General features: G+C 38.5%; 1 protein-coding gene across 1 annotated transcript in view; it reads left to right on the forward strand.

Annotated features, from left to right (window-relative positions):
* Positions 1–16797, forward strand: part of LOC129763235 (tyrosine-protein phosphatase 99A) — a 279440-nt gene that overhangs the window by 172786 nt on the left and 89857 nt on the right. The window contains exons 7-8 of the mRNA XM_055762109.1: positions 1346–1539; positions 15574–15688. Coding sequence (XP_055618084.1) covers positions 1346–1539; positions 15574–15688 — 309 coding nt within the window. The remainder of the gene's footprint in view (positions 1–1345; positions 1540–15573; positions 15689–16797) is intronic.

Below are 16797 nucleotides of genomic sequence, written 5' to 3' on the forward strand. Positions count from 1 at the left end.
TAAATATAAAAGTTAGATTTAAATAACCGGTTTTTTCATGATTATCCTAATGCAACTTAGTTAAAAAACCACTTTGTAAGAGATATTTATTCTTTAGACAAAAACTGTCTTCGACAAAGTTGTTACAGATGATAGAGCGCTCATTTTCATGGTATCAAAAATAGGGTTACCAAATTTTTTGATGAAATAGAAAATCTAACTTTCTTATTTTTATAGATAGAGATAAATATAGTTCGACAATATTGTAGCCCCAATTGTTTTAATTAACTTTGTAGAACAAAGCTTTTTTATATCTTTGAATATAATCGATTTAGTGCTTTTTTCCTAAGTTACGTTAGGGTGACCATGAAAAAGCGGTTATTTTTGCTCTAACTTTTATATTTCAAATTCTACATCAAAACTGTCTTTTACAGCTTATCAAGACCAACATTTTGGGGTGCAGAGAACTTGTCAATATCTTAATCCTTCTCAAAGTTATTGATGGGTTTTCACCCAAAAACTCATGATTTCAATTTTAGTTTACTCAAACACGAAAAATAACATAGTTTTGAAAATCACACATTATGTAGAGTGAACTCTGTTCTTTCAAATGCCCCCAATAAACTTTGTTTATGTTTGCCCCAGAAAGAATGGCAAGCAATTGAAGAGATTTATTGGGAGGAAATATCAATAACTTTTAGTGAAATTGAGATATTGACAAGTTCTACATCGCAAAATGTTTTTATCAGTATGTTCTAAAAGTCTTTCGAAGAAGGTTTGTATGTAGAATTTGAAATATAAAAGTTAGAGCAAAACAACAGTTTTTTTTAATTGTGACCCCAACGCAAATTAGGAAAAATGCGCTCTATCGGTTATTTCAAGAGATACAAAAAAAAACTTTGTTCTACAAAGATGTTTTAAATAACGGGGACTACAACATTGTCGAACTATGTTTACCTCTATCTATAGAGATAAGAGAGTTAGATATTTTATTTCATCGAAAATGTTGGTCACCCTATTTTTGGCAACATTAAAATGAGCGCTCCATCATACGTAACAACTTTGTCGAAGACAGTTTTTGTCTAGAGAATAACTGTCGAGCTCTAAATGCTAATTTCCACTTAAATGCATCTCCTGGACCATTGTGCATTGTCTGATTTTGTTGAAAACTGAAACAGTTCAGCCGGCTTGCATCAGTTTATGATAGAAAATGAGGACAGAAAAAGTGCGATTTCAGAAGATTAGATTCCGGATTTCTTGGGCTGACTTTTAAGGAATACTCCGCATTAATTTTGGAGAAATGTTCAGTTTTTAATAAATTCACTACAGTCTCACTGCTTCATCACACCATCTTTTCTCCGCACAGCGCCCACCGGAAAACCAGTAACGACAATCGCTCACAACACATCCGCCACCTCGGTGTACATCTCGTGGAAGCCACCGCCACCGGAAACGATACTGGGGGAATTCCTCGGCTACCGGATAACGTACCGATCGCGAGACAAAACCCCCGAGGAGGATGACGCCAAGGAGATCTACATCCGCGACAGCACCGTGGAGGTAAGCATCCTATAAGGAATTCTGGATCTGGATTCACGAATGAACACCACTTAAATATCACCACATTTTGGTTAGAATCGATTTCCATGCTGACAGGGAGGGAGGGGGCAGGGTATACACGTGGAACTGTTCCCACATAATTGCAAGGAAAACTCATGCAGGTAGACATGTGTTGATAAACAATATGCAAAAAGTGGGGTGGATGCTGCTGTTGCCGCTGTTTGATGTGTGCTTTGTCTGACGCAGAGAGATGAGAGGATGAAAGAAAAACATCAATCTCTTGATTCACTCTGAGATAGTAACTGTCTTCCTGGGAAAGACGAACACGAATGCATCTGTTTGTTTATTTTTCCGGTTGAGCAGAACACTTGAAACAAATCCGAATGATTTCTGTTTGTGTTGGTCGTAAACAAGCATATCATTGTCAGCAGAGATTTTCGCTCAGAACCGTACCGTCAGATTGGCAGCTGTGTATTTTGTGTTGGGGGAGGAGGGGGATAAAATTCAGTTTGTTTGCATAGTGCTACTTCAGTGTGTGTATGAGTGATAAACGTACCTATAAGCGCTGTTAACTGTCGCCTGTGCCTTTCAGACAGGCTGTAGTGTGTGCTGTTGGCAGATCCGAACGAACACATTTATTGGAAATAATGGACACATTCAAATTCAGACTAATTCGATTTGCAGCTAAATGGGACTATGCATAATTGAACATAAATAAAAGGAAATTGCCAGCTAACGTGAATGTTCCCATGCATACAACCAGCACAAACTTCGATATCGATCATGCTAAACCGACATCCGGTTCGGGTTTTGCTATCACAACGTTATGTGCTGCTGAGTGCTTTTCATAGCAACCATTCATAATCGATGAAGAGAGAGATTTCCGGAGGACAGAACTCGAGGAGAATCACAGGTGTCATGTAATTTGATTATTGCACAAATTCTCGAAATCGAGATTAATAAATAGCCACCATCGAATTGCTATTTTCACATTTCATTTGGTGACTTTCTAGAACCGATTGCAATGAATAATGCCCTCTATCGAATGGGATTCACAGAGCAGCTAGGGATATCCTAAGCTCGCGGCATTGATAATGAATACAAACCGTTGCCATTTTCTCCATAATCAACATCTATAAAATGAATTAATCAATAGTTTATTCGTTTAATAGAAAATTTTAAGTAATTAATTTATGCCACTGCGATGCAGTCCCAGAGTACCAGCAGCAGCAGCAGTATCAAGCAAACATTGTATTTGCGGAAGGTTAACATCAGCATCAGCAATTTGTGGCTCCCGGCATTAATAGTGCCAGGAGCCAGACCAAAATCGGGACACTCAGCTCCGCACTGTAGTTTTCGGGTTTGTGTGTGTGTGTGGCTGGTACTAGCTAGTCATTATGATAACAGGGACATAGAATATTCTCGTCCACATTAAAATGTTCAATAGTTTATTCCCCAAACGAGAGTTGTGAAAACGAAAAGTAGACGCTTTCCTTTTTTTCAATTTTACCCTGAAAACAGTCACATCATGGAAGATAGCACGAGTCGTGCGCTATCGCTATACTTCAAAACGAATTAAAGAAAATTTAGTACGCAAAACGACTCAGGTGATTTACATTCGACCGAAGCAAATAAAAAAAAACGCGAAGAGCTCACCTCGGATACTTTATTGCAGACACGTGTCGGTCGCGTATGGCGCAAAAATAGAAATAAAAGTGCGTTAGGGGTGCGTGGAATGATAATAATTTCACGACCTCGCGGCTGTTTTATCGCAATTTCGTCACTATGCCTAGGTTTTGTTTTATTGCGGCGTAATTAGATCTAGTGGCGTCTCGTTACTACCGACAGTATTGTTGTTTGCTAGCTAATGTTCCCTAAATAGCGGGGCGTTGTCATTCTTCCGGTCATCAAAATTCGTCATTACGACGGAAGGAGCCAGAGGTTGTGTGGAATTCTATGCTAGGGCCTTCACTAAAAAAAAAACTTCTATTATGATTGGATTAGGTCATGAAATGTCCGAAAACGACTCCGAGATAGTGGTGGCAAGAATTGAGGTGTGCAAACTTTGATTTGAGTTCCGGTGATTGGACAAAGACCGCTTTCTTTCAAGCGACTCGTTTGAGGGAAGTCATCGGAAGTCGGAAGACGTCATCCCCGTCGTGTTTCAGTCGATACATGATCCTTCTTAGTTTGAAGCGCATTTGCGTGAATCAAATCTGAAAAAATGGAACTTTTCGCGAGAAGGATTCTCGAATCGGAGACTTCAGAGAATGTTTTCTTGAATTTTCTGTAGTAGATTTTTATCGCCTTTTGAATTAAAGATTCAAACGACGTCTAAAGAAAGATTATATTACATTTATATTTTTTCATTATAAAATGTACCATTATATTTTGTTCATTTTGTCATTAGGGTACCCATTTTCATTTTAGAAAAATCAACTTTTCCCCCTTTTTCCAAAAATGCCTTTTTTTTAATCTTAACTTTTGAACTACTGGACCGATTCAGATGATCGACATCCACCCAGGTTTTTTACGCGGTTGTTTTTTGCGCGGTTTTTTAAGAGATTTTTTTTAGTTGGACTTTCCAATTAACGCGGTTTTTTTTACGCGGATTTTCCTATTAACGCAGATTTTTTCTACGTGGTAGGGCTTGTAACGGAGCTTAGCTCTTATGAAGGAAATTAGTGCCGCACCTAATCACGATTCTTACGTGGATTTTAGGTGTTGGGTGTAAGCTCACAGGACGGAACAACGGAACGGGGGGTTTCACGGGCAGCGATTCGTGAATCTCTTTCCCAGTCTATTTAGCTCTGGACGGTCCAACAGGTGTACTGCACGTGCATCGGCAGTAGAGTGTACAAATCGCAAGGGAATCTTCTAGCAACTCATTCGTGAGGAAAACCGAACTATAGCTATCAGTAACCAACGAAATTGCAGGAAAAAACTAGAAGTTTTCGGAAGCGAGCAACACTCAACTTTTTACTTCCGTTCTACGTAAAGATAGTCCCATTTAATATCTATCATTAAGTGACATGGTTTTTTTGACGTGGATTTTCCAATTAACGCGTTTTTTTACGCGGATTTTCGAATTAACGCGGTTTTTTACGCGAATTTTCCAATTAACGCGGTTTATTTTACAAGGTACGTATCCCCCGCGTAAAAAAACCTGGGTATATCAAACTGAAGCCAGTGAGCTATTTTATAAACTTGCTAGAAAATTTTCGGTTCCGTAATTGTTGATTGCATGTGTTTTTTGTAATTTACAAGGTTTAGGGTACAAGGCCTATTTACTTTATATTTTTTCTTGAATACTGAGTTTTTTTACATATCCAAAAATAAGAGAGGTGTGTGTTTTCGTTTTCGAGTTATCAGTCATTAGGCACTTTTATTCACTTTTTCTAAGGTCGTTGAATCTAGGCAAGCAATCGACTCAAACTTCAGAGATAACCTTTTATTTTAAATATAAACTATTGGAACAGTTGATAAAAACGATGACAATATAGTTGTCACTGCCCGTTAACCCCAGAAACACTGTTTGTCGCTGCCTTGTGTTATTGCAAATGTGGTTATGCAAAAATTGATATTTCTAATGCAGTGAATGAACAAAAATTATATAGACTTACAAAGAAAAAATTGAAATTTTAAGTTTTCATCAAATTCACAATTTATTTTATTGAAAAACGGGTGGCTAATGTCGTGGACATAACCGGAGAGACTGTAGCTGACTGTCGAATTGTAATTGATACTAAAAATTTAAACCACAGCACGGACAATTTATACATCTATTACTCTCGATGCTACTTATTCTATTTGATCAATGCATCCTTCATTGTACAGTTTATTCATTGTTTACTCAGCGGGGCGAGTAATTGACACAGCAACAACAACTCTCAACGTCAACACATCAAGCTGGTCGGGGCGTGAATGAATGCTGTAACGAAAGAACGAACGTGATTAATTATAGAGGCAACCAGGGTGAATGTTGGTTGGTTGGTTCTTGATTATAGAGACTTTAAACTTTTTCAGTTCATTCGTCTCTACCCTTGAGAAAGGCCTTTGGAAAAACTTTACTCTACTCCTGCAATACACCTTCACCCTCATTGCCTTTTTTTACTTTCTTTATTAAAGAGATTTTCAGCCAAAGGCTGGTTCATCTCTACCTCATTGCCTTGAGAAAGGCACTCGATCCCTCGTCGACCAGCTCGTTCAGCAACGATGTTATCCAGTTGGTGTCCACATAAAGAATGAAGGGTGAATGTAGATCTTCCACCCTTCTTTTATATATCCATCGCGCTTCGAAGCAACGTGATTCTCTATATGGGAATATTGTTGCTATGCCCTGTTTAGCGTCGCTCAGAGAATCATGTTGCATCGAAGCGCGATGCATATATAAGAGAAGGGCGGAAGATACGACATTCAGTGCGTGGATAGAAACGGCGATCTTAACGCTCGTCATGACTTGTGGCTGAATCAAATTTGTAATAAAAATGGCAAACTATTAGCCCATCATCTCTGTTCTGGAACCTGTTCCATCCACTTCTCGGATGAACCAACATTTTTATCACCATCGGGATCAACTTCCACGATAGATTTGTTTCTGTCAGATTTGCCATTATCGAAACCGATTACACACTATGGGTTAAGTTCCGATCACTATCCGGTGGTGTGCGAATTGGAATGCTCTCCAACTTCAGTTCCAGCTATGAAGCGAAGAGATTATCATGGAGTTGATTGGGCGGCCATCAACCGAATAGTTGATATTCATCTTCCTGATGATCCGATACTATCAAGTACAGAAGCGATCGAAAACCACTTGGGCATTTTTGAACATGCAATCCACGTTGCAGAGGATTGAGACTTGCTTCCAATGGGTACCTGTTAGAGAGACATACATCGCAATCGATTCATATACAAAACGTCTAATTCAGCAGAGAAACGCCGTACGAAGACAGTTTCAACGAACGGGTTGCCTAATCCAGAAACAAGAAACCCGCTTTCTCAGTCATCTCATTGCTGATCGGATGGGGTATATTAGAAACCAGAAGTTTGCTAGTGAGATAGAGCGTCTAGGAATACATTCAAACCCTTTTTGGAAATTAACGAAAATACTAAAACGGAAACCGAAATCTTTACCTCCACTAAAGGATGATTTAGGTGGAATACTGGTATCACAGTCGGAGAAGGCGAATGCTATCGCGAAAAAATTAGTTGAGGCCCATAACCTAGGAGGAAACATCGTAAGTTCAAACGAAGCTGCAGTTGAACAATCAATTATACAACTAAACATGCGAAATGAAAACCCAGTTGCTGTTAATGTAACGGCAGCCGACGTTAACATGGCTGTGAAACTCGGGAAGAATATGAAGGCCCCGGGAACCGATGCTATTTTCAACTTAGTACTGAAAAAATTAAATAACAGAACCTACAACTTCTTGGCCGCTATCTTCACCAGGTGTTTCCAATTGGAATATTTTCCTACCAGATGGAAAACAGGTAAAGTCATTCCGATACACAAACCAGGGAAAGATCCTACGCTTCCAGCAAGTTACAGGCCAATCACGCTTCTGTCTGCGGTGAGCAAAATTTTTGAACGTATAATCCTCCAGCGGCTGATGATACATATCGATCAACAACAAATCATTATTCCGGAGCAGTTTGGATTTCGCAAACGTCATTCCACAGTACACCAATTGGTTCGTGTGGAAAAAATCATCAAGAGGAACAAGGCTTTATCTAACAACTGTGCTATGGTGCTACTAGACGTGGAGAAGGCCTTCGATAACGTTTGGCACGATGGCCTAATCCATAAATTAGTAGGAGCAAATTTCCCACTGTACCTAGTAAAAATGGTGCGTAGTTATTTGAAGACGAGAAAATTTCGTGTGCATATTACTGATTCCTGCTCTGAACTATGTGATATTTCTGCGGGTGTACCTCAAGGCAGTCTTTTGGGCCCCATTCTATATGTGGTATACACCTCCGACGTTCCCCATCTACCAGCTGGTTGCAGTCTTGCATTATACGCAGATGACAGCGCCATCATTGCGAATGGCAGGATACCAGTACATTATAAATCAAGACTTCAACGAGGAGTAACGAGTTATGTGGAATACCTTCATAGTTGGAAGATTAAAGTAAATGAGGGAAAAAGTCAAGCTATTCTGTTTAAGCATCGCCCTTCGCCGAAGTTATCCCCTCCACCAAACTGCTACATCAGTGTAAACGGCAGCCGCGTGAATTGGACCAACGAAGTAAAGTACCTCGGAGTTATTCTGGACGACAAATTACTGTACCGTGCACACACGGATGAAATCAGGCGTAAATGTATTGGTCTATTGCAGTCCCTATACCCACTGATAAATCGAAGATCCAAGCTTCATTTGGAAAATAAATTAGCAGTATTCAAAATTATTATTGCACCTGTTGTTAATTACGCCATGCCGGCGGTATGGAGTTCCTGTGCTGAGATGCACAAGAAAAAACTGCAAATAGTGCAGAACAAACTCTTGAGGATGATCCTTGATGCACCACCTCGAACTAGAATTAGAGACCTGCATAGTATTTCCGGGTGCAAAACCATTCAGCAACGTATAGACGAGTCCTACGAGTGGTTAACAGCGAGCGCTGCATCGTCTGAACATCGTCTCATTCGTGAGCTAACAAATAAGGAAATTATGAAAATTTAGGTTAAGTAGGTTATAAAATTAAAATCAATATATGATGAAGATTCATCAAATCTAAAAATAAATTTACAAAACAAAATTTAAAAAACAAACATAATAATAATGTAAAAGGTTGTAAAGGTTGAAAAATTGAAAATTGTATCTCTTGAAAATGAAAACATATGTATAACACTATAGAACTGAATAAATTCTATAATTAATTAAATTAAAAAAAAAAATACGACATTCAGTAACACCCTGACCAGCTTAATGTGTTGACGTTGAGATTTTATATGGGAACTAGCTGACCCGGCAAACTTCGTCCCGCCCAAAATTTGTTTTTGTTATCAATACCTTCAAACATTCACGTTTTCTTACTAAGCACAAGTTCATGAGTCCAATCGCAGACGCAATAACATGTTTCTCCGTTACATGGAATAAATGTTTGATACAGAAAATATGATAGAATAAAGACAGACCCCTACCCTCTTCGCCCCTTAGAGAGGGGGGAGGAGTGTCCATTCACCATAGAAACGTTTCGTGCCCCCTAAAATCGTCACATGCCAAATTTGGCTCCATTTGCTTGATTAGTCTTCGAGTTATGCAGAAATTTGTTGTTCATTTCTTACCACCGCAAAAACATTTATTGCACCCTAAAACCTTAACATGCCAAATTTGGTTCCGTTTGCTTGATTAATTCTCGAGTAATGTAGAAATTTGTGTGGCAGCCCCCTCTAGGAGAGAGGGGAGGGGTTTCAAACTATCATGAAAACCTTCCCCGGCCTCAAAAACCCCTACATACCAATTTTCATGTCGATTGATTCAGTAGTTTCCGAGTCCATAAGAATCAGACAGACAGACAGACAGAAATCCATTTTTATATATAGACAAGGTTTAGGATCCAAGGCCTATTTATTTATTCATTTCAATTAATAAACATTTCTATTTCGTAACTCAAGACTTCTGTCTTTTAATTTACTTACTTATATTTAATTTATATTTTTTCTTGAATGCTGAGATTTTTCTACATAATGTATCCAAAAATAAGATAGATGTTTGTGTTCGTTGTCGAGTTATGATTTTTCAAAGATGGAATACAATAGATACTTCAGAGAATATAATCCTTACATGAGGAAGATCACATATTTACCTTTGACAAAAAATAAACTATTGAATCAGTGGAAATAAAAACAAGACAATATAGTTGCCACTGCCCGTTAACCCCAAAAACACTGTTGGCCGCTCCCTTGTAAGCTCACTTTATTGCACATTTGATTATGCAAATATTAAAACAATATTTCTAGTGCAGTAAAAATATATATATATACAGTCAACTCTCCCTTACTCGATGTTCTGTAACTCGATATTTTCCCTAACTCGATGAATTTCATGGCACCTTTGATTTTACATGCATTCTTCTCTCCCTAACTCGATACCTCCCTTACTCGATGCCTCTCTTACTCGATGGGCTTTGTTTCATTTTTCCATGGATTTTTACCTCGCTGACTCGATTGATTTTCGCGTACTTGTTTTTGTGCGTTTCTAGCTGTCATTTCAATTGCTCTTGAAAGTGAAGACGAAGTGTTCACAGACAAGAAGTAAACACAGAACAAGCAGGAAAAAATGAAAGATTCCGAATGCTTATAACACGAACATTTCTCAATAGATCGGAAAGATGTTTCCATCAATTGATAGGAAAAATATCTACGCGTCTATCACAATAGATAAAATGTTATTTTCCATGAGACAAACAGTTGAATAACTGTAAAATGTCAAGCGTTATCTAAACGCACTAACCGCCAAGTTTTGATTGGTCCGCCTTACGGTTTCCCCAACACAGACTTCAAAATCAATGTACCTGTGGGAATCCGCTTTGCAAATATACATGCAAGTAGGGGGTATTTTTGTTTCCCCCGAGCTGTGTTTCCCTAACACGGACTTCAAAATCAATGTGCCTGGGAACTAGAAATAGAATAAGTTGCATTGAGAGAAATAGATGTATACGTTGTCCGTTCTGTGGATCAAATTTTTAGTATCAATAACAATTCCATAGTCAGTCCGCTAGCAACTAGTTGCCGGCGGCGGCTATGGTGCCCATCATCATTAGCATCGAGATATTTCCGCCGAATTAAAAGTGGAGGAAGGGAATGAGAAGGTCCCACGTCTCTCCGGTTATGTCCACGACATTACCCACTCGCCTTTTTTCAAGTATGGAAAACCAGGGAAAACCTTTCAAGCGAACGATTAAAACGCTAACCATAGCGCAACGTTTGAGCATCATCGAACAGGTCGAAAAGTATGGGCGAAAGGTGTCTGAAGTTGCAAAAGATTTCAGTATTGCATAAAGTACGGTGTCAACACTATTCAAGCAAAATGAAAAATGGCATCGGATGGGAAAATTGAATGTGGACAAAAAGCGTATAAGGTTGGGAACGAGAAGCTGGAACGGTCAATGGAAATTTTTGTCAATCAAGCCAGAGAGAATAATTTACCTCTCTCAGGTTCTATTCTTCGGGAGAAGGCTTGCGAATTTGCCCAGAAACTGGGAATTCCCAATTTTAAAGGAAGTAAATTTTTAAAACGACAAAACATTTGCATTTCGATCAGAAACTTGCCACGGAGGAAAATATTCGAAACAACGTCTGACAGTCATGTGTGCAACCAACATGGACGGAAGCGATAAACTACCATTGCTAGTCATTGGAAAGAGTAAAAACCCACGGTGTTTCAAAAAGAAGAAATCATTACCAGTGATATACGAGAGTAACACCAAGGCCTGGATGACCTCTATTCTTTTTGAGAAATGGATTATGCAACGTGACGAAAGATTTTCCAATGAAAATAGAAAGGTATTGATTCGGGAATTATATGTAATGGGAATGTATCATACTTATATCTCTTTCTCCTCAAAGGTGGTCATGTTCGTTGATAATTGTACAGCGCACCCAAAATCTCTCCAACCAAAGCTTAAATCGATAAATTTGCAGTTTGCAACGGATCAAAAGTTAGAGCAATTTTAGTGAGTGCGGATTTCAAATGGTACACCCTTTAAGCTGTAGGTAGGATGATAATGAACATCATGTAATTTTCCATTTTACCACTCTCACTCAGACTACATAAGAATCCGACGGGTGAGTCACTTCATCAAGTTTCCACCTTGAATTTGAAGTTACGAAAAAATCGCAATCGACCCGTTGAAGTGATTTTGCTCTCATCATTCGTATCACGAGAAACCGCTGTGTGTGGCATCAGCATTAAGCAGAAATGTTGACTGCTCGCTAGCTGGAGCGAGAATGCGTAATATAATTTGCGAGTGACTTCTTGCATGCCTAATAAGATGCAGGCAGGTGGATAGTCGTAATAGTTCCTCTCTCCTTAGTGTCCGTAGACAAACAGTTATGAAAGTTTAAACTATTTCATCAAAACGTATTTCCTGAGTTTGTATTCTTACTGATAGACACAGTCCTACGTCGAGAAAAAAGAGTTAATAGAGGAGCGCCGGAAGCACTAAAATGTTTTCTTGGTCGGAAAGCAACGGATGGTAATCATGAACAGAATGTACAGATGGCGAATGACATTACCCAAAAAATATTAGTTCTCCTTTGAGCAAATCTGAATTAGTATAATATCTTCCATCCTTATTTGATTAATAGACTTACGTAATTATGTTAATACTCATGCGATAATTTTTCTTGAATTCCCAAAAGTTTCCAAAATCCTGCTCTGTCCAAATCCAAATATTGATTACAGTTACATTATTTTATTATTTTTCCACACTCACTATGATCTCGAATGAATTACAGGCAAACCTTTTTTGTGCAGGGGATAGGGACCGCACAAAAAAAAGCATAAAAAAAATTTACGAAACTTCACCAGTAGCTTTAAAAAATCGTGTTCGGTATACCGTTTGAAAAAAAACTTGTTTTGTGCGGTAGATAAGGACCGCATAAAAAAGTTACCCTCAAGACAATAACTCAAATCCACGCCGTTCACCGTTCGATACCCTTTTGTTTCCCTGCTTCACGATGGGACAATTTGCCTTTTCGGTTGCGCGCGTGGCTGTGGTGTGCTTTTAGTTACATGTCGAAACCTGTTTCTGTTGGAAATCATGTCATGCGCTGCATAGAGCGTTTGATGGAAGGATGTGAATAATTTGAGAATTTAGACACAAATATGCTTTATTCGCACCGAAATGCATATAGATCATCGAAAAAAAACTAAAAATATGTCAAATATGCTTCTTTTCATACACCGCACCAAAAAAAATCACACAAAAAAAATCGCACAAAAATAAAACGCACAAAAACATGTTTTACTGTATAATCCAAGATTTTTATCCCCCATCCTCTATTTTCCTCGCTATTTTAGTATTTTTGTATAAACAATATCCACATAATTTAGGGACAAGAATTTGTGATTCGAAGAAGAAACACCAATCGGGATATTGTCGAGGAGTGATCCAATTTAAAATTTCTCATTAGTTTGGAAAGCAGCAGCTTACCTCTAAATTGTAGAACAGAAATGCAGAAATGATCCACTAGCGGAGTTACCCTAATAAAATCTGTGTTTTTGGTTTGATCCTTCCCATCTTTGGTTTTTTCTCTTTTTCTGTATTGAAATTTGGAAAACTAGAAAAATGTATATATGTAGTTCATATTTTTTTTTTTATCCCTTTTGTTCATTTTAGGCTCATTAGCATTTTAGCTGTAACAGAGCCGAATTTTAATCGTGTACATGTCACATATTTATCATATCTATAATTAGCACATTACACAGTTGCCATTTTTCGGCGTTAGAGTATTCCCTTTTATACCATTGGAAATGGTACACATTTACACAGTAGCCATTTAGGCGTAAGAGTTTTCTATCTGTTCTTCCATTATCCACAGTTAAGACTGGACAGCGGAGACAGTCGTTGATCCATTGTTGAGTTATGTATAGAACAGCAGCCCGATGTGTCTTGCAGAGCAGAGCGCAGTTGTATGGATGAATCGATCTTGTTTCGACCGTGGATCGATCTCCCTCGCTGATGATTGTTGCGTGGACGTAGTTATTCTGTAACAACACAAATATGGTCAATGGGGGCCCTGAGTTTTGAACTCACGATCGATCGCTTACTAAGCGAACGCGCAACCAATGTGGCTACGGAGACCCCCAATAGTTCATATGTAAGCAAGTAGAATAGAATCATTGTTTTGACTACGAGTGCGATTTTATGTTCCAGAACTCGCGAATTATCAATTTGCTATCACTTTTGGAGTCTTGATGTCTGATTTGTGTTAATTTTTCAAGCCCTTAGAATGTCAGGAATATCAACAAAAATGAAAAGTAAAGGAAAGTTATATTTTTCGCCTTTCGGCTGGAAATCTCTTTAATAAATTTAGGGATAAATAAAGCAAAACAAATCTACGCAGCTGTTAATTGAATCTTTCATCACTAAGTTTGAAGTCGAATCTGTGATCTTCCAGAATTCGTCAACTGTTGAACCAGAATCGCATCAGGAATACTCAAGTGATAAGAATGACTTTATACTAATCAAAATCAAAATACTGGTTGTTCCTAAAAGTGGTGAGAATAAACTTATTGCAATTTAGTTTCTTGAAGAATTCTTTGTTCATTTGTATCCAGAAACTATAATGAATTTCATGTTGAATAATAAAATTGAATTTTGCAACAACAAAAAATAGTTTTACTGTGTTACCTTATAAACTTTCCAGCCTAACTGTTATATTTCGGTTGCACATGAACACTGAAAAATTTAATGATTACAAAGATTGGTACAACTCAAGAATTGGGTAACTATCAAAGTATAAAAAAGAACAAAAACATGGTATGTAAGCAGTAAGGGCAAAGATAATTTCTTAAAGAATTTTTTTTCTTGTCTGAATTTAAATTGATTCAAATCCTATAAAAATTGATACAGATGGGGTAGATAGTTTAAATAACAGACAAATAAAATATGCGAGGTGCTGTTCTCATCATGTGGCACGGAATTACTGGAAAGTAATTTTCGTAAAATTTATATATTTTGTGCGAAATCCGAAAAAAAACTGTAATCTGTAACTACAGCTTTATGGCCTTAAAATTGTTAAAAATCTGTGGAAATACAGAATAGTCTGTAGTTATGATAAATCACCATAACAAGGATTCATAAAGTATTATTCGTACGAAGAATAATTTGGGCAAACATGATCATCAAAATTTTTATACTTCAGCCCATACTCAAATTTTCTATGTCGTTGAGCTATCAAAAAAGAGCTCGTAGTGTTGAATCTCGAATTTGACTGCCATCAAATCTGTCGAAATAAGACGAATGAATCAGGAATGTTAAGTCATTGTGTAGTCCACACTCCGAATACCGAACATGTAACCTACATTTGTGTCACACTTCCGCACCGCCATATTGCGCTTGTTTACGGTCGAAACTTTTCCTCGGGCCACTAACCCCGACTACGAGCAGCTGTGGGGGCTCTTCTGCCGTGACATTCGCTCACACACACAAAAAGGTGCCGGCAAAAGTTTTGGGGAAACAAAAACAACACCTTCCCAACAAATCCGGAAGAACTGCCGAAAGTTTTGCGAGCAAAAACATCTACATACATCAAAAAAGGGAAACTTTGGCCAATGTAATCTGGTCCCAGCTCGGTATTCTGCTGCTTAATTACTCCACCATTGGCTGGCTGTGAGGGGGCAGCAAAAATTAGTACTAATGCATGACGGGAGGATTTTCCAGCACTCAGCTCCGAGGTGTGCGATGATTTAAACTTATATCCACTCTCTCCCCCGGCTAGGCAGTGTTGGTTCTAGTCTCTAATCGGGTCGAGCCCGGTTTATGGAACGGCTCTCCTTCAGAGCCGTTCCATAAATAGTTTCGGCGTTTCTCAGCCGGCTGGAAGTGGAAATTCTTGTATCCACACAAAGTTTTCCCATCTGGTGGTTTGTGTAGCAAAACCCACCGGAGGCCTTTAAACGATACTTACTACCTGGCTGGGAAGCTGAATTCTCCGAATCCAGCTGCAATAAAGCAACGATAAACGCAATGGGTACAATATTACGGTTTAAGCGATATTTATGTCTCCATCCTAGAAAGATATAATTTTTGTCAAACGCACCGTCGTTATTATCGTGACACAAAGGGCGGACCAAAAAAAAGCATCTAAGTGCGTACATAGATAACACTCTAGACGATTGTAAATCCTTGCCTCAAATTAATCACCAACGGGGGCGTCATTCCATAATTCCGCTAACGACGAACCAACGAACAATTCTTCCGTGTATCCGACTTGGAGATCTCCGAGAACATTTTGTCATCTTGTGGTGATTTATTGTTATTGTTTTGCTCACTTTTGATCTATCCTTCTCCCTTCCACAGAGCCATGAGATTCATAACCTCGAAACGTACACCCAGTATCTGGTGTCGATACAGGTGTTCAATCCGGAAGGTCTTGGCCCGCCAACCACGGTGCTCGTGATGACGGATGAGGGAGGTAAGTGGAAGCAATTGTTGTTTGTGGTTTTATGGGAATATTTGTGATCATATTTGGCCGTTAGCATGCGCAATTCGACATAAATGGATTTCTCCCATTCTAAATCAAAACAGATGAACTTTTGTCATTGTAATTTGGGGCCATGTTTCAGACCAACCCACCGGAATGATCGAGCGGCGGAGAAATGATAAAAAAAAGAACCCCAACACCCAATATGACATTGCATTAGCAAAGTTTCGCCTGACTGGCAAACGTGTGAAAAGCGGGGCCGGAAACTCAATTATCGAGTTCCGCAATGCTTGTTTAACGGATCACCAGAGCGAACGTACGACGACGTGTTTTTTTTCTGCCGTTGCCTCTCGTTACGTTCGTGGTTCGATCCTGCCCGGAAACGTGGTTGTGTTGTGTTGAAGCTTAATAACACGCATAGACAGATTTCGGGCATCAGCTAGATTACTTTTCGAAATTTCATTCGAAACCACACCTCGGCTACCAACTGTTCAGGGGCGCCCGTGCACTCCATCATCTAGAGACGTCGGTTAATCGTTCGATTAATTCAAATAATCGAATATCTGCATTTATAATCGAGTAATTTGGTATCGAATAATGAAAAATCAAAATATGAATACATCGAATAGTTATCTCAGTAATCGCGATTAATGAAAAAAATTATAAGAGGTTGTGTCCAAGATACGACCGCATTGTTGACGTAGAACTAAGCTGTTATTTTTTATAAGTCGCTTGTTTATACCTTCGGATATTATTCTATAGTGCTGTGAAATTTTAGAAACAACTGCTTAGTAGAATAATCTCTGAAATGTTTTTTCATTGTAGAATTAGTTGACGATAATTGATTGATGATTCATTCTTGCCCTCGCAGAACAATACACTAGCTGATCATATGTCGCAATTAATTTCATGTCAATGTATTGAAAATTTACGTTGAACGCTATTCCGGTGGCCTTTTTCGCAATTGACATAGACTCGGCTACAGTCGATCATAACTCATAACTACATCAATATATCTAACTACTAGGAATATAAACACTTCTCATCATTTTACGTTATTCTCAAAAGAAACGATTCTGTTTATATCACTGGCCTCGAAA

This window comes from Toxorhynchites rutilus, chromosome 1, assembly GCF_029784135.1.
Source record: "Toxorhynchites rutilus septentrionalis strain SRP chromosome 1, ASM2978413v1, whole genome shotgun sequence".
NCBI classification, from domain to species: domain Eukaryota; kingdom Metazoa; phylum Arthropoda; class Insecta; order Diptera; family Culicidae; genus Toxorhynchites; species Toxorhynchites rutilus.